The sequence below is a fragment of the Hippoglossus stenolepis genome, chromosome 1 (assembly GCF_022539355.2).
Source record: "Hippoglossus stenolepis isolate QCI-W04-F060 chromosome 1, HSTE1.2, whole genome shotgun sequence".
Classification (NCBI taxonomy): domain Eukaryota; kingdom Metazoa; phylum Chordata; class Actinopteri; order Pleuronectiformes; family Pleuronectidae; genus Hippoglossus; species Hippoglossus stenolepis.
In genome coordinates this window covers 2539957-2563526 of record NC_061483.1, presented here as the reverse complement: position 1 = coordinate 2563526, position 23570 = coordinate 2539957, and the positions used below count along the sequence as shown (strand labels likewise).

Sequence of the window (23570 nt, the reverse complement as noted above, 5' to 3'; positions counted from 1 at the left end):
AAACCGATGCATGTGAAGTGTGTAAATCCGTCGTGTGGAGACAATAACAGGTTTCGGTGTCTGTCTGAGTCTCGGAGACATGAAGGAATCAGAAAGACGTGGCTGATGTGCGGAGGCGTCAAACTCTCTAAAGCGTAATTTTCTCTCTTTGTTGTCGGTTCCTCTGAGGTCACGTTGATGTGACTGGTTTTCAGTGTCAGTGTGGAACTCAGACAGAGGTCATCCGTGGTTGTTTAAGGTCGTTTTACTTCTCTGCTCTTTTCTCATCCTCTTTAGTCTGAAGCTGGGAAATAAGGATGTTGACACAGCAGCGTTCAGACGAGTCAAAAGAAATATATACGTTAAGAAAAAGAAAGTATCTGAAAACAGCTTTAAAACACTTTCATATTTAGCTGTTGTTAACAAAAAATACCTATTGATTGTGTGGATTCAGACTGTGTGTGTGTGTGTCTGCACAAATGAGACGCCTCTGATTGATGTGATCTGCTCGCGGCTTCAAATGACCTGTACGATTTTTAATGAGCTTTTAAAAGGACACACACGCAGGTGACCTGTCATGGCCACAGGGTGCTCACCCACAATGCCTCGCTCTCCCACACCTAATCCCCTGGCCTCTGACCCCGCCATTGTGCCACGCCCTCCTCTGATTGGACGGATAGCAGAGCTCAGCGGTCATGTGATGAGCTGATGAGGTCGTGTGGGAGGCTTCCTGTTTAATGAGCTCCGGCACAGACACTTTTCTGACCTGAGAGGTTGAAGGTGAAGAGGTGAAGTGAAGCTGCAGAATCCAACTGACGTGAAAACACAAACTGAACACAACTCGCTTCATTAGTTCATTAGTCCCTGTTGTGAACGTGCGTGTGTGTGTGTGTGATGTTGTGTTCTCTTGTGCTGATACTTCAGAATTATTCTTTGTCGTTAGTGAGTCGTCCTCAAACTCCTCTACAATATTCTGTCGCTTCTTATTGTTTGTGTTCAGAGCTTTTTGTAAAACCTTGTGTTCATCCTACCTGGTTCGTTCGTGTCTACAAGTTTGAATGATTTACTCTGAACAGCACCGACATCCCATAGTGCTTTGCTGTCCTCACACCCACAGAGGGTGAGCGATGACGCCCTCTGTGGAACATCTTCTATATCAGTTGTGACAACGTGTGATTCTTACAGTGAAAAGCTTTTAATAATTGATGTGTGACACACACACACACACACACACACACACACACACACACACACGAGCGCTGCAGGGTTCTGATTGAGTCTTTAATCTATAAGTTCTGATGAAGCTCCTGAATGAAGAGAAGAAAACGATTCAAAGATCTTTATTGTCTTCATACTCAGGTACAATGAAATTTCAAAATCTGTGAAAAAAAATAGCAAAAAAAAAAAAACCTGCTGCAGAACATTTCAGGAAAACGTCTGAGAACAGATGTAAGAATATAAATGAACTGTGTGAATGTGACTCTTTAGTTTCTTTTTGGTTTGTGACCAGTCAGACATGTTTGGGGTTTAAAGTGATTTCCTCTGGTTATTATTAGTTGTTGTTGTCAGAATGGTTTGGCCCAGCGGTGGGCCGGGTCATGTTGGTGTCACAACAAGCGACACAACAGAAACGAGCAGCTAAATAATGATTCAGGACGTGAAGCTCGTTCACTCGGTTCACTGATACGTCACATTTCAGTAAATCGTTGCAGTGGAGAAGAACCAAAAGAGAAAAGCCGCATTCACACGAATTTTACTTTATTTCTTTTTATTCTTTTTTTTGTCCAAGAAAATAAGTTTATTTTTCAAGTAGAACAATCGTTATGTGGTGACGCTCACAGATATTTATGGATATGAACAGTTTGAAATAATCAACCTTTATTCTTTATTCGTGCAGATAAATAAACAGCAGCTGTTTACTTTTAATACACTGTCCTGGAGCTGAATAATATAGTGTGCGTGTGTGTGTGTGTGCACGCGTGTGTGTGTGTGTGTGTGTGCGTGTGCGTGTGTGTGGGCAGTCAGAGCACAGAAACATGAAGAGCTCTTGTGTGCGAGTGTATCTGTCGATTGTCGTATTATTTATACAGTCGTGTGGGAGGAAGCTCGGAGGGAGAGCGAGCACATGTTTACACACTGTGTGTTCATCACACCTTGTTGGGACCAGTGTCCAACCTCTGGTCACATCTGGAATATTAATGTGAAGACGTCACGTCAGGATCCAAATTTCAGGTTCAACTGTTGGGCAGATCAAACTGGTTTCAATGGGACAATTAGATAATCCATATTATACAGTGAGTTTCATTATGAGTTTGTGTGGACAGGATGTGTGAACATGTTCTGACAGAGTAACCTGTTCGTATCACAGTGTTTCTATCACCACCAGCTCGGTGTGTTTGACCTCGTTGATCATTTACAGGCAGCAAACGTCTCACGGTCACTTTGTCTCAGGAGGAAAATGCCTGAGACACGTGACGTTCAAGTACACTCTGTGAATCACAGCTCAGTGTTTCTGTTTCGGACGTCTCAAACATCCTCTCTGGATTTTTGTCATTCAGATGTTCGAACACTGAAATAATCACGTCTATTGATATCATGTCAATATTATTTCGCAGTAGCTGAGGTTCACACTTCAACAGTAGAGTACTTCAGTGTCTTTGACCGGGACGATGTCCTGCTGCGTCCTTCATGTGTGAAAGACAAAGTTTCTGGACATTTTCATTTCATGTCTGCAAACAGCTGCCGTGAGGTGAAAAGCATGAAAATGAACTTTTTTGTCTCAGTCTGACACATTTACACAATTAGACTGATAGGCTAATTATGTTTTATTCTGTTTTTAATAAATAATAATAATAAAATGAGATCAACTTTAAATGTATACATGTATAATAATAATATGTATAACACTGCATGTGAAATAATCACGTAACAGCAGCGGGGTTGAGTTAGAGGCAAAAAGAGGAAGAGAAAAGATCAGGTGAAATTACAAAATAAAAGGAAAATATGCAATAAAATAGAAATTAAATATATAAAATACAGAGGGAAGAATATATATAGTATATAAACACGTGAACTGCCCGTTATACACGTGTGTGTGTGTGTGTGTGTAATGTTGTGTTCTCTTGTCCTGTGTCGATACTTCAGAATTATTCCTTGTCGTTAGTTGTTCGTCCTCAAACTCTTCTACAATATTCCGTCACTTTTTATAGTTTGAGCGCAGAACTTTTCATAAACGGTCTGTGGTGCAGAGTGAAGACGAGAATTCACAGACAGAAGCTGTGGACACTTCACTTTCAGGAGGAGGGAGGAGGAGGTGCAGCAGGTGCGAGGGGGAGACCAGACACCACCCCCTCCTCACCCAACTGTCCGGGAGCTTTTGTCTTTTCACCTCCCCCTCGTGGTGTTTATGTGCCACCCTCCTGCAGTGTTAACACCCTGTGGACCAGTAAACGTGACCTTTGACCCCATAACAAGGAGCGAAGTGTCGATGTCAAGTTGTGAAGTCGTCTGGAGGCGTCACCTGATCTCTGTCACCGAGCAGAGAGGGCGAAAAATAAAAGATCAGGAAGTGATGTCGACCTCGGATGGTTAAAGGCTGGTTTTATCTCTGAGGAAGAGGAGGAGGAGGAAGAATCTCTGCAGAGCAACAACTTGTACTTCTCTTCTTCCGCATACAGACAAATCTAAAAATATAAGCCTCTTTTTCCTCTTTTGTGTGTGTGTGTGTGTGTGTGTGTGTGTGTGTGTGTGTGTGTGTGTGTGTGTGTGTGTGTGTGTGTGTGTGTGTGTGTGTGTGGTGATCTAAATCTGTCGAGATGAGAATTAAACTTTGTGAAGACGTGAGTGTGATGTTCATGGAAACAACATTAAAAAACAGATATGTGTGTGTCTCTGAGAATGACCTGGAGTAACCTCTCTGAAGACAGAGCGAGTTGTGCTCACACTTTACTTTACAGCAGCAGATTACAGACGTTCTTGGCGTCGCCCGTGTTTAGGGTTGAGTTTCCCCCGAGGCGGCGGCTCCAGGTAGAGCGCCACTCGTTTCCGGAGACGAGATAAGAGCAGCGGAGACGCAGCAGCTCCCTGTGGATCCACTCCACTGATCTCCGTCTTTAACGAAGCATCCATCAGCAGAGCTTCGTGAGTTCAGACGTGCAGCGACTGGTTCAAACCCTGTCCGTCTGTGTACTGGGCAATTACTGTTCGCTCCCCCACAATGCATCTGTTAATGTGGAACTTCCAGCCTCCAGGCTCCAACATGAGGTCACATGTAGAAAATGAGAAACTGTTTGCAGGTTCTCCAGGTGGGACACGTCTGAGCTGAAACTTCAGTTTCATGTTCAGGTCATAAATTTAACAGATGGTCATAATCTGGTTGTAAAGCATCAATCTAACAACAGGAAGAGAAATGAGACGAGTTCCAGGAGAAAATGTTCATGAGCCTCAAACAGAAACAGACGGGAGGAAGCTGCCGAGTTTTGTTTTTGGGAAAACAAAGAAAATCTGATGTTTACTGAGAAACAGGCAAAGCAACTGAACAAAAGATTTTTGTTTGCACATATAGAACATTCTAGAAAAATGTCCGGACTTCAGTTCATGTCTGAAAACTAATTTAAAAGTTTCGGTTCACGTTTTGTGTAGGTTTTCTCTGCAACTTCAAATTGTCCTGGACTGAACAGATTTAATGAAACTTTCAGATTTAATGAAACTTTCAGATTTAATGAAACTTTTAGAAGCAGCGGCGCCACGTGCTCGTCAGGATCAGGTGAAACACGTCTGTGCAGAATTTAATCTTCTTCATCTCTCCTGCACAAATAATCCAAACCCTCCTCCTCCTTCTCGGCTTGAATTCCACAGCTTTAAAAAAAAAAAACCCAACAAAGCTCCTCTCTTTTATTCCTGACAATATGTAAGGTGACACCGCTTCTTTCTCCCTCTTCTTTCTCCTCCCTCCTCCCCTCTGTCTGACGGAGCCGAAGCCCCCGGGGGGAGGAAGAGGAGAGGGGCATGAAATCAGAGCCGTTCCCTCGGAGGTGGAGGAGATTTATGGAGTGTTTGTGCACAGGGAGGAGGAAGAGGAGGAGGAGGAGGAGCAACAGAGGTCGAAGAATCAGGACAGAAGTTTTTAGAGGGAGAGAAGGTGTTGATGTTCGGAGGTAAAGAGCTCTGAATGAGGAAGAGGAGGAGGAAGAGTGTTTTCTGTGTGCGGCCGAACTTGGACTTGTTACCACATGTTTAGGAAAGGAAATATCCAGGTGGGACGACAGGACAAAGGTCACTCCCACTTCCTCCTGGGCCACTTTACTACATGAGTGAGTTTGTCTCTGCAGTCGTGATTGTGTTAGTGTGTGCGTGTGCGTGTGTACGTCCTGAGTCGTCCTCTGTTGTGATGTTGTGTTGCAGATTAAATCCACCTCTGCTCCACTTTCAGCTTCTGTTGATTCATCAGATCCCTCGTTTCATCCCTCGTGCGTCTGCTGACTTTTATTTGTTTTGTCTTTGAGGTTTTATTACGTCTTTACACCTGCTTCCTTCGTCGCGCCGCAGGAGACACGACGCGCTGTGATGTCGAACACTCAGACGCGATGTTAAACTTCACCTCCTGTGGTTTCAATCCACAGAGATTCAGTTCAAATCGAACATTTCTGTCTCTGGGACTCAAAACACCTCCACTTCCTCCCCGTCGAGAAACGAAGCTAAATATCTCAAATACGAACGCTGCCGTCTTGTGGTGGAGACGTCATTAAGAGTCGGGGGCTCAACCAATCAGGAGGCAGTCTCAGCCTGTTTTTATATCATCAAATACCTAAACCAAACTCATCAGAAACATGAACACTTGAACAAACATCACAGCGATAAGAATGAGCTAAAATGACAGAAACCATTTTTTAAAAATATTTATCATCTGCCAACACCGAGGAGGCGGAGTTATGACCTATACTTCTACCAGCCACCAGGGGGCGATCAAGGCATTGTCGTTTGTGTTTGTATCAGCGGGACCCGATACAACAGCTCCACTTCATTTCTAAAATATTATGGCTTCATTTTTGGAGGGAGTGGAGACGCGTCATCCATCTTTATTTATTGTTGATGGTTTCTACACAAATGGAACAACATTGTTTTTCCTTTAATTCGTGTTGTTCTCTTTTCGTAGCAGTTGGAGTAAATATTTCCGTAAAACAGACGAATGAACTCAATCACATCAGATCCTCTCAAAATCCAGGTCAGAAGAAACACGAGATGTTTTTACAAACTGAAAATGATTCAGTTGATAAAAATGAGAACAATCATCGCAGCGGCATCGTGTTTACTTCAAGGTTCACTCTGGTTTTTCATAAGCCTCTTAGATTTTATATTCCACGTACAATCAGGAAGATTAATGTCGTCTATCGATGATCCTCTTTAGATAGAAGGGAGGGACGTGACGCTGCGGACACATGTCACACGACACACAACACACACTGTACCCACACAACACACTGTACATACACACACAACATGCACCGTACACAAACTCAACACACACTGTACACACACACATACACGACAAGAACTGTACTCACAGACACACACACTGTACACACACACACTGTACAACATGCACTGTGCACACACATACACAACACACTGTACACACACATACACGACGCGCACTGTACACACACACACACACACACAGACACACACACACACTGCTAACTTTAGGAAGAATCGTGTGGTAAAAGGAGGAAAAGATCTGTGGGCGAGAGACACAGCAACAGACGGGGAGAGAGAGAGCAGCGTATCATTATGAATTCCTGGCTGTATCTGCCGAGCTGCAGGGAAATGAAATGAAAAGGTCGTCCTCGGTCACAAAGCCACTAATCCACCTTACTCCCATAAATCACACAGAAATACACTCGACCTCACGGAGCCGCCGACACTGGAGCAGATTAAGTCGAGCACGACTCGGTGACCCAAAGGAACCAAATTAAAATCCGAACAGGAGAACGTCCCGTGGATATTTATGACAGGAACCAGAGCCGCTCGCAGCAGAGAGGCCGAGACGCTGAACGAGTTAAATGTGATGAAACATCTGATCTGAGTCTGAAGCTTCATGTGTTTGTTCCATAGTTTCATTTGATCTGTTAGTTCTGGTTTCACATTGTAATTTAGGGACTAAAGAAGTTAGTCTGACATACGTACGTCCTGTTGTCATTACCTACGTGGGCGGAGTCTACCTGTACTTGACTCTGATTGGTTTGTAGATGGCGTCTGGCGTGGGCGTGTTGTCAGTTGTGGGGGGGGATAGTAGTCTTTCTGTTTGAATGGAGAAAATGGCAGACGGCTGGCTATGGCTACGTCTGACGGAGTTTTATATCAGAGACTTTTTAAACGCTACATTTTAGTTTGGAAACTAACTAACTGTGGTTGTTTTTCATGTTTTTCAACAATGACGCAAACGCCCACATTAAAGCGTTGTGAAAATACTGAGGTGTAAAAATGAGCACGTCTACCTGGGTGTCATGTAGCTGAGGAAATACTTAAATATTGTTTTAAGAAACGTTTCAAAACACAAAGACAGAAACACGACGCAGCTGGATCTGAACGACCGATCAGATTACTGTATCGTAAACAGATTATTGTATCGTAATCAGATTACTGTATCGTAAACACAGTGTGTGACGTTGAATGTGTGAAGGTGACAACAAAACAAGGCTGCCCATGACAAACATACCTGCGTCTGTCCCAGGAAATGACAGGTTGGTCTGAGCGAGCGGACGTGTGTGTGTGTGGGGGGGGGGGGTTCTGTCAGGTCAGCAGATGGAGTGAGTGCAGTAGATTACTCATCTCCTCTCTTATCTCGTCCTCTAATGCAGGAAGCGTCTGCTGATTATTCTCTTCATCAGGACTCTCCCTCTGTGATTAGCTCGGTGCTAAAAAGCCCTCGAGTTCTAGCGGGGAGGCGACCGTCGGACCAAAGAGCTGCTTTCAACTCTTAATCTCATTATCATTCTGCGTGTTCCCTGAGTGGAGAGACGCCTGAGATACGACCCAGGAAATGATTTATTTATCCTTTAATATCAGGAGTTAATGCACCAAGATAAAACCGATTCACTGCGTCAGTGACGTCACACAACAAGATAAGGTCACTGAGGCTCAGACGATGAAAACCATGTGAAAATAATGGACCTTAACTAAAGATGGCCGACGAGTCTCCACTTCCTCCAGAAAAAACCTAAAATAAATTGGACTTAAACGCTGCCATCTTGTGGTGGTGATGTCATTTGGAGTCGGTGCCGTCGTGACCGCGGAGCAGTGGCATCGAGGTCCACACACGTTCTCAACCGGTTTTATATCATCAATAACTAATTATGACTAAACTTATCTTTAACATGCATCAGTGTGATAAGAACGACCTAAAATGACAGAAACCATCTTTGACTAATATTTATTTAACGTCTACTTTAACTTTTATACGTTTGGTCCATGTCCCATCTGCTAACATAGAGGAGACAGTGTTTATGACCTGTTCTGCAGCCAGCCACCAGGGGGAGATCCATATGATGAGACAAGAGTCAAAGTTTGACCTCAGGAACTTTGAGTCATTTGTCGCTGGACGGACAAACAAAGACTCCAGTAAGCGAGTCGCAGTAAAACTCTTTCAGAGGAACAGTCCCGGCCGGAGTCTCTGTGGTCACCGTGTTATCCTTTAATTTACAGCCATGACACCGAGTTATCAGTGGTGCCTCCGCCCGGCGCCAGCCCACGCGGCCGCCGCCGTCCCTGCAGTGCTGCTCTCGGCTCTGATTAGACGAGCGAGGAGGCTGCAAAGCGCCGCAGTCCTCCGACGCTTCCTCCTCCTATCGACGGCCGAGCCTTTTGTTTTTACGGCTGCGATTAGAGGAGCGTAAGCGTTTTGTGCAGAATCAACAGAAGCTGCGAGTGAAAGAGGTTTTTAGTGTCACTGTCCCTCACTTTTATATCCTCGCTGTTTCTGCTCGTACACTGAAAGGCCAAATCACCGCCACCTCATCACCCTCCACCTTATTTACTGATGCTTCTCTCTTTTCTTTTCTCCTCTGTTCTTCTCTTTTCTTCTCCTCGGCTGCCATGTTTCTTCTCTTCTCTGTTTTTGTATCTTTTCTTTCCTGTCCTCAACCCATTTCCTTCCTTATCATCCTCTTCCTCCCACTTATCTTCCTCCTCCCTCTGCTCGCTCACCCCATCGCTTCCCTCTTTTCTTCCCTCTCAGCACCTTTCATTGCTCTTAACGACGTACAGCGAATACATCAGCCTCACTAATTAACTCATAAATCATCTCCTCTGAGCTCAGACGTCTGTTAGGTTCAGATTGTAGTGTTTTTAATAACGAACCGTGTGCGTTTGTCGTAAATGAAAATGTTTCTGGTTCACAGAGAGTCATTGATGAAATCCTGCCGAACATTAAAATTAAATTAAATCATAAGACCCGTCAGTCATTTTGACAGTAACTTACTTTGGATCCATAAAATGTCATTTAAAAATCAGTCTGTGATTAACGATTTCAAACTGTAAAACGTCTCCTCTGCTGTGACTCCACGATACAAAAAGGTTCAATAAAGTTTCGATTTTAAGTTAAACTAACAGCTGTTCGTTAAAACACGGTTTCAACATGAATAATTTTCATCTGCGGCTGCTGAAGAACCAGAGTTAATATAAAAAACCTGCTGCTCCTTCAGTATTAAACCTTCACTGTGATTCTGATTGTCGTCGTTATTATCCAACTTGTATTAAAGACACAGGAACAATACGCCTCTGAGGAAAATGTACGACGGGAAGTCAAACTAAATGCTGATGACGGGGCAGTTATTCTTTAGGTAAAAAAAAAAAGGAAACAACTCGTAGCTGACGCTGGTCATGTGACAGGAGCCTGAGGAATCAGGGAAGGCTACATCGTTAACAAGAGACTCGATCTGCAACAGGTTGAGAGTGTCTACGTCTTTGTTTTCAAACGTGTGAACGGCAGGAAAGGAAAACGTAGCGGTGAGGATGTCGCCTTAAACTCCACAAGTTGATGGTGAAAGGATCGGATGTCAACATTTGTTTCTGCTCGAGGTCACGTTCACGTTCCTCAGAGGAAACTCGTGTCGAAGCTGCGTTTTCTGTGCTTCTGCGTCCGGCTGATTCGGCTGACGACGAGAAGTCCTGACCGACGTATGGAGCAGGAGCTCAGTGTAGGGTTTGGGATCCACGCTCATATTCGACAGAACGTGTGAACATGATGCTCGTCATGATTTCACTTCATCTGCATCCGGCTGCCGTCTCTCCTCTCTGTCCTTTCGCTCGGTTTCTGTTTTCGCTCTGAAATCTGAGTTTTCCATCAGATCGAATCCAAAACGCAGCTTTTTATTAATTCCGGTTCTCAATTGTTCTTATTATCTGTTTCATTTTACAAATCAAACACTTACATTTATAAATCATAAAATATTCTTGGGGGATGATTTTTTTATTTTGTATTATTGACAGATTTTATTTGCCTCTGTCTTCTCTTATATGAACTTGTTTTAACTTTGTAAAGCACTTTGTAACTTTGTTTTGAAATGTGCTGTATAAGTTTAGTTTATTATTCATATGATATAATATAAATAAGCTGAAGGTCTGTTCCTCTCTCTCCTCAGGTGATGCAGCGACCTGACGAGCGAGCGAGTCCCACTTGAACTCCTCCCCTCCCTCCCTCCCCCTCCCCGCCCCCTCTCCTCCTCCCCCGACCCTCCGAGCCTCAGCGTCGCCATCCCACCATGAACCTGCTGTGTCGCGGGCGCCTGAAGCTGCTGGTGGCGTCTCTCACGGCCGTGGTCCTGCTCACCTGGCTCTACCTGCTGGCTGGAAACCTGGAGAGTGAGTATGAGCGGTGACGATGATGATGATGATGATTCAGCGTTTCCTACCACATGTTGGTCATGATTCAGTTCAGTGGGTCTTAAAGTGATTTATAATAAAAGAGCGGAGCTGAGGTTTGGGTCAGTCGCAGGAATCCAACCGACTAGAACAGAAAACATCAATTATCAGAAGTTTTCATGAGGCTCAGCTCCTCGTCTCTTCAATCTGAAATTTAAATTCACGTTTTAAACACATGGAGACAATTTTCTCTTCAGTTTGATTTTTCATTCTGGAACTGTGAGGCTTCGTCTGCGGCCACAACAGCTGAGGTCAGTTCAGAGGATTCAGCCTCGCTGACGCTGTTTGCTGGAAGAGCTTTAATAACACACACACACACACACACACACACACACACACACACACACACACACACACACACACACAAACACACTTTGACTGAGCTTATTTGTCATATTTTATTCATCTTAAACCTGAAACGGACATGAAAACATAAAGGAGACATATTCCGCTCATATTCAGGTTGATAACTTTAATTAGTGTTATGACTGGGAAATGTTTTCCTGCTCTAATGTTCAGAAAACACATCGCTGTCCTCAGACCGCCCATCGCTGCTGCTCCTCTTTTCAGCCTCTGTCTCAAACACTTGGTTTTAGCTTGTGTCTCTTGAAGACCCCTCCTGCCCTGATTGGCCTGCTGGTCCACTCTGTTGTGATTGGTCAACCACTTCCATCATAGGAAATATCGGCCTCCGCTCTCACTTTACCTGAGGCAGGATCAACCTGTAAATGTTTTGCTCCAGTTTCTGGGTTGAACGACAAAACGAGAAAAGGTCGAGCTTTGTTTTTTCTCGTTTTGTGAGCGTTGTCCAATCAGCTGTGACGTGTATATAAACCTCAGCGTGTTAAAAAGACCGTGAAACTATTTCAAAGTTAGTGTCACCAGCTGCTGTTAGAGGACGTGTTTGTCTGAAGTATTTTATGAATACTGATGAAGTTATTTACCCAGAAAGATCATAGTTCTTTCATCTGAACATATTTAATGAACAAAGACTGTAACATCAAGTGTGTTTTATTAAACACGTATTTAAACTCATGGCATCTACCTGAAAGTTTTCAAAGAATTCTGGATTTTTAACTTTGCAACAAACACTGAAAAGACATCGTTTGTCTCCTTTAGATTTTATTCCTCACTGACCTCTGACCTTTTCCTCGAGCTACACAGTGATTCAAATCTAATATTCACCGTGAGATATGTTAAAGATCTAAAGATCAGATTCGGGTTCGTCTGAGGTGAAAAATATACATTTCACAGAAATGATATTTGTCTTCGGAAACTGACTGAAATCATAGTTTTCCATCTTTTCTTTTCTCTTCTGTGGATTCTTGACAAAAAATGTTCGGCCAACGAGCCACTTTGACCATTAATTATACGTCCTTGCATCCAGAGGTTTCGCATCATCAGAGTAAAGTTCAGTTGGAAGCTGCAGCTCCATTTCTTTCTGTTCTGGATGTTTTCTAAAACAGAAACTTTCCATTTTTCCAAACTTTAAAAAAAACATTCTCCTCTCCTCTTCTCTCGTCGATTTTAGTTTGTTTTTCATCTTTGACACGTCGACAGAAGCTGAAACTGTAAAGACGGATCAAACAAAAAATCATGTATCAAACATGATGCCTCCGCTCCGTCACTCTGAGTTACTAACTTCAACCTAAAAAATACAAAACTCAGACATGTTTTTTCATCAATAATGTTGATCCAAAAGGTTTCTAAATATAGAAACATGAACTAAATATTTCTCTACCCTCCATAAGTTATTTGAACCGACCTCTCCCGATACTCTCTGGGGCCTCCGCACATTATCAACATGTTTTTCGCCGCACGTAAGAAAGAGTTAGGGGCCACCAGCAGGGGGCGTCTGTTTTCAGACGTCTGTCATGTATTGAAACAGCCGTGATTTGCTGATCGGTTTGTGATGAGACGAACATCCTCTCTCTCTGATTGGCTGCTGCACACTCGATGGTGCGTGGCTCCGTCCTCAGTGGAATCCAAAGGAAGTCGTTAGTGACGCATCATTAACTTCACTGTGTAATAACCAGTTAGTGTGGCTTCACATTAAGAGGACATGTTTCATATTTAACCACACACACACAGCTCAGTGATCGACCTCCCTCCCTCTCCGGGTGTCATGGGCAAACACGCAACACGCCACCACTTCAGCTCAGCTCAGGTCTGCGTCAAACACAACCTGCGATCAGCCTCAGAGGATGTTTCTAATGAATCATCAGTGAGCAGGTCGTAAAGTTTTCAGCTCACGATTTGAAGAAGCTCATAAAGACCAATGGACTGGAACGTAACCTGTTGTCAGGCTCCTGTGGGAAGTTAAACTGTCGTCACACGTCAGTGACTCTGAGATAAATCACCTGTGAACCCGACAGGAAGTGACATCAGACGACGGTCGGGTCATTAAACAACACATTTATGATTTGACGCTGAACGTGATCCTCAGATATTAAACTGGATCATTTCTGACTCCTGTTCACACCTGACGTGTAGTGTTTAAATCCAGGTTACTTTGCCTTACCCATAATCCCACTGGTTGGACTCGAGGCGCCACACACACACACACACACACACACACACACACACACACACACACACACACACACACACACACACACACACACACACACACACACACACACACACACACGGTGTGTATCAGCTTCAGCTGTGTGTTGATGGAGTTTGTTTCTCTGCTTCAGAAATAAACCACAGATCAGGTTCTAGTTTCTCTCCAGTTTCGTCTGACGCCTTCGCTCCGTCTCTGCTGCGTCACGTCTTCAGAATGATTTCTACACTATATATATATATGTATGTATATATATATATACACACACACATCACTATACACAGTTATACAAAGTACATTTCTGTTCTTATCTAAAAAAACTACAGATCATATCAACTCTGATTTGATGTATGACTCAACAGTATAATACAGTATAAAATAATAAACTTCATTAGTATAACTCTTTTTAAATAATATTTAAGTTTGTATAATCCTATAAAATAAAAATATCACAACCTCACAATAAAAGACAAAATAAAAAACGACTTCACTGTTTAATATAATGTTTTGTGTCGTCGGCAATGAAACATTAAGAATAATTAACAAAAAATATTGAATTTAAAAATGTTCTTGTTGGAATCGTCTCTTTTTTTATTTTTACTTCACCACAGACGAGGGTGTAAACATTCCCAGCATGCCTCACTCCTCAGCTGTGGGCCAGCTGCTCAGAGAGAGAGAGAGAGAGAGAGAGAGAGAGAGAGAGAGAGAGAGAGAGAGAGAGAGAGAGAGAGAGAGAGAGAGAGAGAGAGAGAGAGAGAGAGAGAGACTGTGTTTCAGCAGCGGATTAATCGAGAAAGGGTAACCAAGCAACCAACTGCAGAGGAGACAATCTACTTCCTGTTTACATCACATGACCAGTGTAGCCGAACAGTCATGTGACGTGTGTTCAGGTGCGTCAATGTGGACGAAGGTTGTTTTAGTTTCTTGACTTCTGAGGTCAGAGGCAACGGGTGAATAATTCTGAGGCCTTTTAAAAGTGAACAGTAAAATGTTGACATGTATTAATTGATCAAACTGACATCACGACCCCCCCCCCCGTCTCCTCCTCAGATGGTCGCTCCCTCCTCCTCGCTCCCTGTCTGGCCGACACGCCGGCGGCTCAGGTCCTGGAGCGAGCCGTCCTGGAGTCCCGGGTCCGAGAGGTGGAAGAGGAGAACCGACAGATCCGGCTGCAGCTCAGCCAGTCGCAGGGCGCCGCCGCCCAGCAGCCGGACGGAAACTACGGTAACCAGCAGTGGGGGGCGTCGGCGGACACGGGACCTGAGGACGGGGACAACACAGCGGAGGAGAAGAACAACCACACAGAGTGTCCCCGATCGCCCACCGTCCAGAAGTGTGAGGTCAGGAAGCAGGAAACGTGACGTGACACAGATGTTAGACTGTTCATACAGATGTGATGATGTTAGTAGTTCAGATGTGACGTCCATATTGAGGCTGAAACAGGAACTGACTTATGAAAGATGAGTTTTCAACTGCTCACAGCTCAAAGTCGAGAAGTGACGTAATATCGCACGTGTGTGAGAAGTGAAATATTAAAACTACACGTCAGAGAGACGAGTGAAACGTTTTCGGGAAGTTTCTCAAATCTCTAAAATCTCTTTTCCCCTCCGTGTCTGCAGCTGATCCACGTGGCGTGCGTTTGTGCCGGTCACAACGCCAGCAGAGACGTGGTCACGCTGGTCAAGTCCGTCCTCTTTCACCGGTGAGTGTGTTCGTCATCTGTTTCTCTGCTTTTCTTTTTATTTCTTTGAAACAGACGTTGAGATGAGTGAAACTTTGAAAATCCTAGAAGCAGCAGAACAAATCCAGATGTTTTTGTGTCCTGGTTATTACTGATGTCATGTTTTCAGTGCTCAGGACTCGAGACTTGTTTTCTGGATTTTCTGTCGATCAAAATCAGCTCCGCTCACATGGTGTTGTTCCTTTTACAGAAGCTTTAAAAGATTTAAATTTCACATTAGTGACGTTTTCCTATATTTGACCTCAGCTGCAGCTGCTTTGTGGATTAGATTTGTCGTATTTTAAACATATTTCAGGCCTTTTCATGGGATTTTATAAAACAGAACATCAACATATTCTCTATGAACTAGGAAGAACAACTAAAGACGACAGATGTTGTCAGTAACCAACGACCTCTTTCTTCTCCGCACGTCTGACACGTCTTTTTCTTTCTGTTTCTCAGGAGAAATCCGCTGCACTTTCATTTCATCACAGACACAGTCGCCAATCGTATCCTGAGTTCCCTCTTCCAGTCCTGGATGGTCCCGTCTGTACAAGTCAGCTTCTACGACGCAGACGAACTCAAGGTAACAGAGGACAACACGCACACACACACACACACACACACACGCACACGCATGCTGCTGCTCTGTGTTCGGACAAACTGAGTCAAAGTCAAATCCCACGTTTACCACATCAAAGAAAATCTGCAGCAGCGAGCTGAGAGGATACGGAGACAGAGGAGCGTCACCTCCGACAAAGATCAGAGTCAGAGAAATCAGGACGGAAAACACGCTTCCATGATTCTAAACCAGGAGGTCAGCGCTCGAGTCCTTGTCTCAGATCACAGACGGTTGTTAAAGCTCTCAGGAACAAACACTCACTCGGACTCAAGGATGAACTGATTCCATTTTGGCGGTTAAAGGTCAAGAGCGCTTGTTTGCCTTGTGAATGTGAAATCTCAGGAACACCTCAAGGGAATTCTTACAGATTTGGCCCAGATGTTCACCTAGACTCACGGGTTAAGTGATTATATTTTGGTGGTCAAAGGTCAAAGGTCACGGTCACATCACAACGGCTTTGGCCTCTTGGTTGGCGGAGGCATTCAACCGCAGTGCAGTATTTCTAGTACCTGAGCAATATGTATGGAAACCACCATCGGCCATCTTGAATTGGGGCTCTCAGCTACTGATACTCGATGATGATAAACTGCTCAGACATAGAACTAACTGTTCATGAATGTAACTCCCTGATAAATGTCACGATGAAAGCTCACTGACATTATCAGGGTTCTTGCTCCGGGGACCAGGGATATTTGATATTCAGCCCCATAGAAGTCTAGTCATTAGTTTTTGACCGTGCACCTTGTTATGGACAAACTTTTCTGGTTCAGAAATAACAACCTGGCGTCAGTGCTGGGGGGTTAGCGGTCACCAGAATGAAGGGCAACACGAGTATCACCGCAGATTTGAATGAGTCTGACCTGAGGTGCTTCACACGCAAAGACAGAAAGATAACATTGTTTTGTGACTCACAAACACTTCATCATCTCATTCACTTTATCCAAATCTCCTTCTTCAGTTTTTTCCCTCTTGATTCTGCCAAAAAGTCTCCTGCTTAATTCTAATTCATTCATGTATTCATGCCTCAGAGAGATGAACTGAGGAAGAGGAGTAGGCTGAGGTGAAAAAAACAAAACCGCAGAAGCTGCAGCAACAGTCCAGTGTAGACAAAGAGTCATTGAAATATCAACTGACGGATTAAATAGAGCTGTGATCACAAAATAAAGTCAAATCTAACTTTTTCTGATAATGTTTCTGAACCTCGATATGTTCAATCATGATTCAATCTTTTTCCTTTTAGCAAAACTAAACCATATCATGGTCGCAGCGTACTTTTTATCACGGTTCCATTTCTAATGTTGTAGAGAGACACAAAATACACTCGTGTTCTGATTCATGGACTCGTAGGAGAAAGTCTTCAAGACGTTTTAAGGCCGTGAGGTAATTTTTTTTATCAAAGACAGTTAAAGCTGGACAATCAGCACAAAGGCAGTTTCAAGGTTTTCACCTGACGACAACAATGGATGAGCTGGAGAAACACTTTTGTCCCAAAGTCAAGAGACACTTCAGCACAAAAACACCAAACTGCGTCTGTGAACGTAAATCTGATGAATGTGCTCTCACAGGGAACTGTGTGTGTGTGTGTGTGTGTGTGTGTGTGTGTGTGTGTGTGTGTGTGTGTGTGTGTGTGTGTGTGTGTGTGTGTGTGTGTGTGTGTGTGTGTGTGTGTGTGTGTGTGTGTGTGTGTGTGTGTGTGTCTCAGACCTGCGTCTCCATCCCTCACATCATCACATTCTCCGCCCTCACAGTGTTTGTGCTGAACAATGAGTCCTTTGTGTTGTCAGATGCTTCGACCTGCTCTCGCTCACTTCAGTTTCCATTAAGTCGCATTAAAGCAGAGAAACGGCTCCGACTCTAAGACGATTATATTTGCAGATGATGCACTTATGCAGATCCAATTACTCTGAATCAAGAGAATTAATTCAAAGACATTATTTGCGGATTGGGATAAAGAAAAATCCTAAATCTGCTGAATGTTGTGTTAACCATGTGAACCCTGCACATATATAACGAACCACACAGTCACTGCAATGACACTTTGATAAATATTGATCTATATATAATGGAAACTAACCAGCTGAAGATTTACAGTGAAAATGACCTGACACACGTTTTCCTGTCGTTTCAGTCCGAGGTGTCGTGGATACCCAACAAACACTACTCAGGTATTTACGGCTTGATGAAGCTGACGCTAACCAAAGCTTTGCCCTCCGACCTGTCAAAGGTCATCGTCCTGGACACGGACATCACCTTCGCCACCGACATCGCCGAGCTCTGGGGCATTTTCAGGAAGTTTACAGGTGAGAGTTTAATTCGCTTTATAAAACGAGAATATCTTAACCAAGGTGGAACAACCCTACTCGTGATTTTATAGTGTAAGAAAGCAGCCAGTGGTTTGTTTGTCATAGCTTAAAAAGTGAAATAATGAAATCTACAGTCCTGCCAAAAATGTATGTAAGTAACAGTCAAGTCTGGTGGAAATTAGTGAAATACAAACAATACACAAACAAACGATCAGATTCCTCCTCAAGCAGCTTCTCTGTTGGCTCTTAAAGAACCGTCATGATGTTGTTACTCTAGCTAGGTAGTGCTAACACCAACTTCTCTTATATACATGTACATACACTTTATTATATCTTGTATTTGACTTTATTTTCGAGTTTTGGGAGGAGATTAGCGTTGATGTTTAGAGTCAGTTATTGCTTGTGGCGGAGGGAGGATACTTTGACAGAAGACTCCGGCACAAGACAACCAGGTCGAACTTGCTTCTGTCCGGATCCTGAAGCAGTGACGGTTTAAATTTTGCAGCGACGGCAAATTAGCACAGAGGAAAACCGGTGATTTAAAACCAAGCCATTGATTTTACTTGATTGATGAACAATTAATACTAAATAATAATAAAAAAGAAATCCAACAGAGACTGAGTTGCATGAGATAATTTCTCATGTTATTGAATCAAGTTAGTTAGTTTTCACAAAAGCTGTGAAGTTAATTTTATGTGATTTATGTATTTTTCGGCAGATAAACAGGTGATCGGTCTGGTGGAGAACCAGAGCGACTGGTACCTGGGGAACCTGTGGAAAAACCACAAGCCGTGGCCGGCACTGGGCCGAGGCTTCAACACAGGTGACTGTTCAGATCCTGTGGCTGAAAAACACGTTAAATATGACACAAACAGACTCATCAATAAAATACTGATTATTGGTAAAGTATCGGTTGTCGTGTCCTGAGGCCTCATTACCGGGTTTGAGGTTTCCTGTGTTTCTCCTGCAGGCGTCATCCTCCTCTACTTGGAGCGGCTGCGGAGAATCGGTTGGGAGCAGATGTGGCGTCTGACGGCAGAGAGAGAGCTGATGAGCATGCTCAGTACGTCGCTCGCTGATCAGGTCAGAGACACGTCCGACCACCGGAGACAAAACACGTTTAATTTACTGTGTGTGGGGGGGGGGTTCAACATGTTAATGAGGATGTATGTTTATCATATAGATTTAATCTTTTTAAGTTCAGTACAAACCAGTATGGATCCGGTACTATAGATTCAGAACCGGTACACACACAGAACCAAAACCATTCCACATACAAAACCAGTCCACACACAGAACCCAGTAGAACCAGAGAACCAGTGACCACAGAACCAAAACCATTCCACATACAAAACCAGTCCACACTCAGAACCACAACTAGTCCACATACAGAACCAGTCCACATACAGAACCAGTAAACACACAGAACCCAGTAGAACCAGAGAACCAGTGAACAACCAGAACCAGTCCACACACAGAACCAGAGCCAGTCCACACACAGAACCAGAATCGGTACATATAGTACCACAACTAGTCAACACAAAGACTCAGTCCACATAGAACTAGTCACACAGAACTAGAGCCAGTCCAATAAGAACCAGAACTAGTCTACAGATCCAGAACTAGTCCACATATAGAACCAGAACCAGTCCACACACAGAACCAGAGCCAGTCCACATACAGAACCAGAACCGGAACACACAGAACCAGAATCGGTACATATAGTACCACAACTAGTCAACACAAAGACCCAGTCCACATACAGAACTAGTCCACACAGAACTAGAACAAGTCCACATACAGAACCAGTCCACATACAGAACTAGTACACATACAGAACCAGAACCAGTCCACATACAGAACCAGTCCACACACCCAGTAGAACCAGAGGAGCAGCTGTTAACTGTGTCAGTTCCGTCCTCTGTGTTCAGGACATCTTCAACGCCTTCATCAAGCAGAACCCGGTGCTGGTCCACCAGCTGCCCTGCTTCTGGAACGTCCAGCTGTCTGATCACACTCGCTCCGAGCAGTGTTACACCGAGGTGTCGGACCTCAAGGTAACACACACACACACACACACACACACACACACACACACACACACACACACCAGAGTTCAGTGTGTTCCTGTAAGAACTCAAACACCTGAAACGGTTGCGAGTAAGAACGTAATGTTGAAAGTAAGTAAAGTAAAAGTACTTAGTTCCCTGTGTGACCTCTGCTCTCAGGTGATCCACTGGAACTCTCCGAAGAAGCTTCGTGTGAAGAACAAACACGTGGAGTTTTTCAGGAACCTTTATCTGACCTTCCTGGAGTACGACGGAAACCTGCTGAGACGAGAGCTGTTCGGCTGCCCGAGTCAGGCCGGTCCGCAGAGCGTCCAGGTTAGACGCGCACACACACACACACACACACACACACACACACACACACACACACACACGAACACGTATGCACCGTACTTATATTTATGTACATGTATATTTGTAGAGAGAGGTTCTCAGGGTGGTTCATACTGAGCTGCTCTAATGCTGAACTCAGGCTGTAACATGACTGTTTGACAGGAAGTCACTTTGCTTTGTCACTGCACAACAGGAGTGTGGTTGCTATGGTAACGCAGTGCTTCGGGTGGTCTAATCTCGATGACAATCCAAATGAATGTAATTGGTTTAATTGGCTGAGTGTAGTTTGACTGACAGAGATTTATTTAAAAAAGTAAAACGAGGAGGAGAGAGAGAGAGAAGTTCATCCTGTGAATTTACTTTACATTTACTTTAACTTTGAAATTGGTTCATCAGAGCTTTGAGCTTCGTCCTGTCTCCCCAGCTGCAGGCGGCTCTGGAGGAGCTGGACGAGGACGATCAATGTTACGACTTCCGGCGGGAGCGTCTCACCGTTCACCGCGTGCACCTCTACTTCCTGCAGTACGAGTACACGCCTGCAGAGGACGACACTGACATCACGCTGGTGGCCCAGCTCTCCATGGACAGGTAACCCGACCACACGTCACCTGTTTCAAACGTTATGTAGGCAACACTCCACCAGTGGGTGGCGCCAATGCACCAGTTCTTTGTTTGGCCTCAGGATAAGATAAGTTTACTAGAAAGCTAAACACCATCAGCTGAGGAAGACCATGTGCTATGATTGAAAGCTCTAGAACAGCCTCTAAAATTCTTATTTTCTCAACAGTAAATGTAAATTTAATCTCTGTGCGCCCCCTGCAGGCTGCAGATGCTGGAGGCCATCTGCAAACACTGGGAAGGTCCCATCAGCCTGGCGCTCTACATGTCCGACGCTGAGGCTCAGCAGTTCCTGCGCTACGCTCAGGCCTCCGAGGTCCTCAAGAACCGCAAAAATGTCGGATACCACATCGTCTACAAGGAGGGACAGTTCTACCCGGTCAACCTGGTGAGGAACGTGGCGCTGAAGAATGCCAACACGCCATACGTGTTCCTGACTGACGTGGACTTCCTGCCGATGTACGGCCTCTACGATTACCTCAGGTAAGAGCAGCAGCTGCACTGTTTCTGCTCGCACTTTATAGAGGTGCAGTTTATGCAAACCCTTCTCATCGTACTCGTCTGAAACTCATTCCTCGCCGTCTGTTTGCTCCGTACAGGAAGTCCGTGGTGCAGCTGGACATGGCGCACACTAAGAAGGCTCTGGTGGTTCCTGCGTTCGAGACGCTTCGTTACCGTCTGTCCTTCCCTAAATCCAAAGCTGAGCTGCTCTCCATGCTGGACATGGGGACTCTCTATACCTTCAGGTACATGCTCTGGGGGATTGTGGGAATAATGTGCCAGACACCGATGATGTGATCGTCATTTAACCTTAATCGCTCCGCCCTCTCCAGGTATCACGTGTGGCCCAAAGGTCACGCTCCTACCAACTATGCCAAATGGCGAACAGCCACCACCCCCTACAAGGTGGAGTGGGAGCCGGACTTTGAACCGTACGTGGTGGTGAGACGAGACTGTCCGGAGTACGACCAGCGATTTGTGGGCTTCGGCTGGAACAAGGTGTCGCACATCATGGAGCTGGATGCACAGGTATGTCTGAAAATAGATGATGATGTGGAAATTCAAAGGTCACATTGATCCCTGGAAACGGTTCTTTCTTTTTATGTGAGGAAGTTTATTCTGGTTTGTGTCAGAAGCGGATGAGAAATCCAGCAGTGATGTAAATTTAGTTTTCTCCATCGAACTACACAAACCTTCTTTAACGTTTCCTTATCAAGGCTAAAACTGCACATTTGTTACTGAGATGAGAGAAGAAGTTACATTTTCCTCATTTTGATTTAATTTCTCTTATTTTCCTCAGGAGTACGACCTGATGGTCCTTCCCAACGCCTTCATGATCCACATGCCTCACGCTCCGAGCTTTGACATCTCTAAGTTCCGCTCCAGCTCCAGTTACCGCAACTGTCTGAACACTCTGAAGGACGAGTTCCACCAGGACCTGTCCAGGAAGTACGGCTCGGCCGCTCTCAAGTACCTCACCGCCCAGAGGAACATCTGAGAGCTGGCGAGTTCCGAGTCCGTCAGCCCCTAAGCTCTGGGAGCTCGGGTACGTACTGACGCGGCGCCGCACGGTCGGCCATAGTGACGCCCTGGTGCGAATATGATGGAAAAGCTTTACAGCCCCTTGGGAAATATGGCGGGCTCCTGTGGATTAATCCTCCAGTCGACGAGATGCAGAGAAGATTTGTCCAGGACGGGGTGACGGCGGACTTCCTGAATGCAGGACTGAGCGGGCTGAAGGGACGATCGGGGAGCGGAGCGTTCACACCGATCAGACACGTTTTATATCGGGAAAATGACCATATTCTTACAATTTGTTCTGACAATCAGGGCTTTTTCCAGAAGACATGATCCAGTCCGTCCACGTGCAAAACATCTGGACACTCGACTCAAAGACACTGAGACGGAGCCGAGTGGTTTTCACAGAAGACGACGGTGTGAGGAGTCGAACTGGAGAAAGATTTAAGCCTTATCACTTTACATATTTCATGCTTTTCATTTTTTTTGAGTAAATCGAAACCAATGAATAATTGCCGACAATGTTTTGGTTATAATTTTTCACGAAAATCATATTTTTTTTTCTCCTCTATTATATGACCTAAATATCCATCACGTGTGTGCGTGGTCTTTAACATGCTTCCTGCTTATTGTCGAAATCAGATCCTCCTGCACGTGATCATGTTCTTTTTGTTTTTTCATCCGTCTGAAGGAAACAAAAATCTTTCATCAGATAAGTCGACACTGAACTCGACCACAGACGTGTGACAGTGAGTTGATCTGAATGAAGATGTTGAAATGAGAAGAAGTTCAGGAGCTTTTAGTTTCTTTATGTGTCTGATTCACTGGGTGAATGTGCCGTCTACTGAACCCCCCTCCCACAACCCTCCGTCTTTTAGTTAAGTCCAAATCAAACAATTAAATGGTTGTTTGAATACTG

At 44.4% G+C, this 23570-nt stretch overlaps 1 protein-coding gene across 5 annotated transcripts in view; it reads left to right on the top strand.

The window, feature by feature from the left end:
- large2 (LARGE xylosyl- and glucuronyltransferase 2) overlaps positions 1 to 23240 on the top strand; it is a 60040-nt gene extending 36800 nt beyond the window's left edge. For 3 of the 5 annotated variants that reach the window (XM_035158897.2, XM_035158888.2, XM_035158906.2), the window contains 14 exons: positions 10620 to 10839; positions 14519 to 14808; positions 15088 to 15170; positions 15651 to 15774; positions 17939 to 18110; positions 18832 to 18936; positions 19084 to 19196; positions 20045 to 20170; positions 20342 to 20497; positions 20940 to 21103; positions 21338 to 21616; positions 21733 to 21879; positions 21967 to 22162; positions 22434 to 23240. In XM_035158897.2, coding sequence (XP_035014788.1) covers positions 10740 to 10839; positions 14519 to 14808; positions 15088 to 15170; positions 15651 to 15774; positions 17939 to 18110; positions 18832 to 18936; positions 19084 to 19196; positions 20045 to 20170; positions 20342 to 20497; positions 20940 to 21103; positions 21338 to 21616; positions 21733 to 21879; positions 21967 to 22162; positions 22434 to 22631 — 2253 coding nt within the window. In that variant the 5' untranslated portion in view covers positions 10620 to 10739 and the 3' untranslated portion in view covers positions 22632 to 23240. Of the gene's footprint in view, positions 1 to 5112; positions 5292 to 10619; positions 10840 to 14518; positions 14809 to 15087; positions 15171 to 15650; positions 15775 to 17938; positions 18111 to 18831; positions 18937 to 19083; positions 19197 to 20044; positions 20171 to 20341; positions 20498 to 20939; positions 21104 to 21337; positions 21617 to 21732; positions 21880 to 21966; positions 22163 to 22433 lie in introns of those variants that run through there. The other 2 variants (XM_035158915.2, XM_035158932.2) reach the window with 2 other exon arrangements.
- The last annotated feature ends 330 nt before the right edge of the window (positions 23241 to 23570 follow it).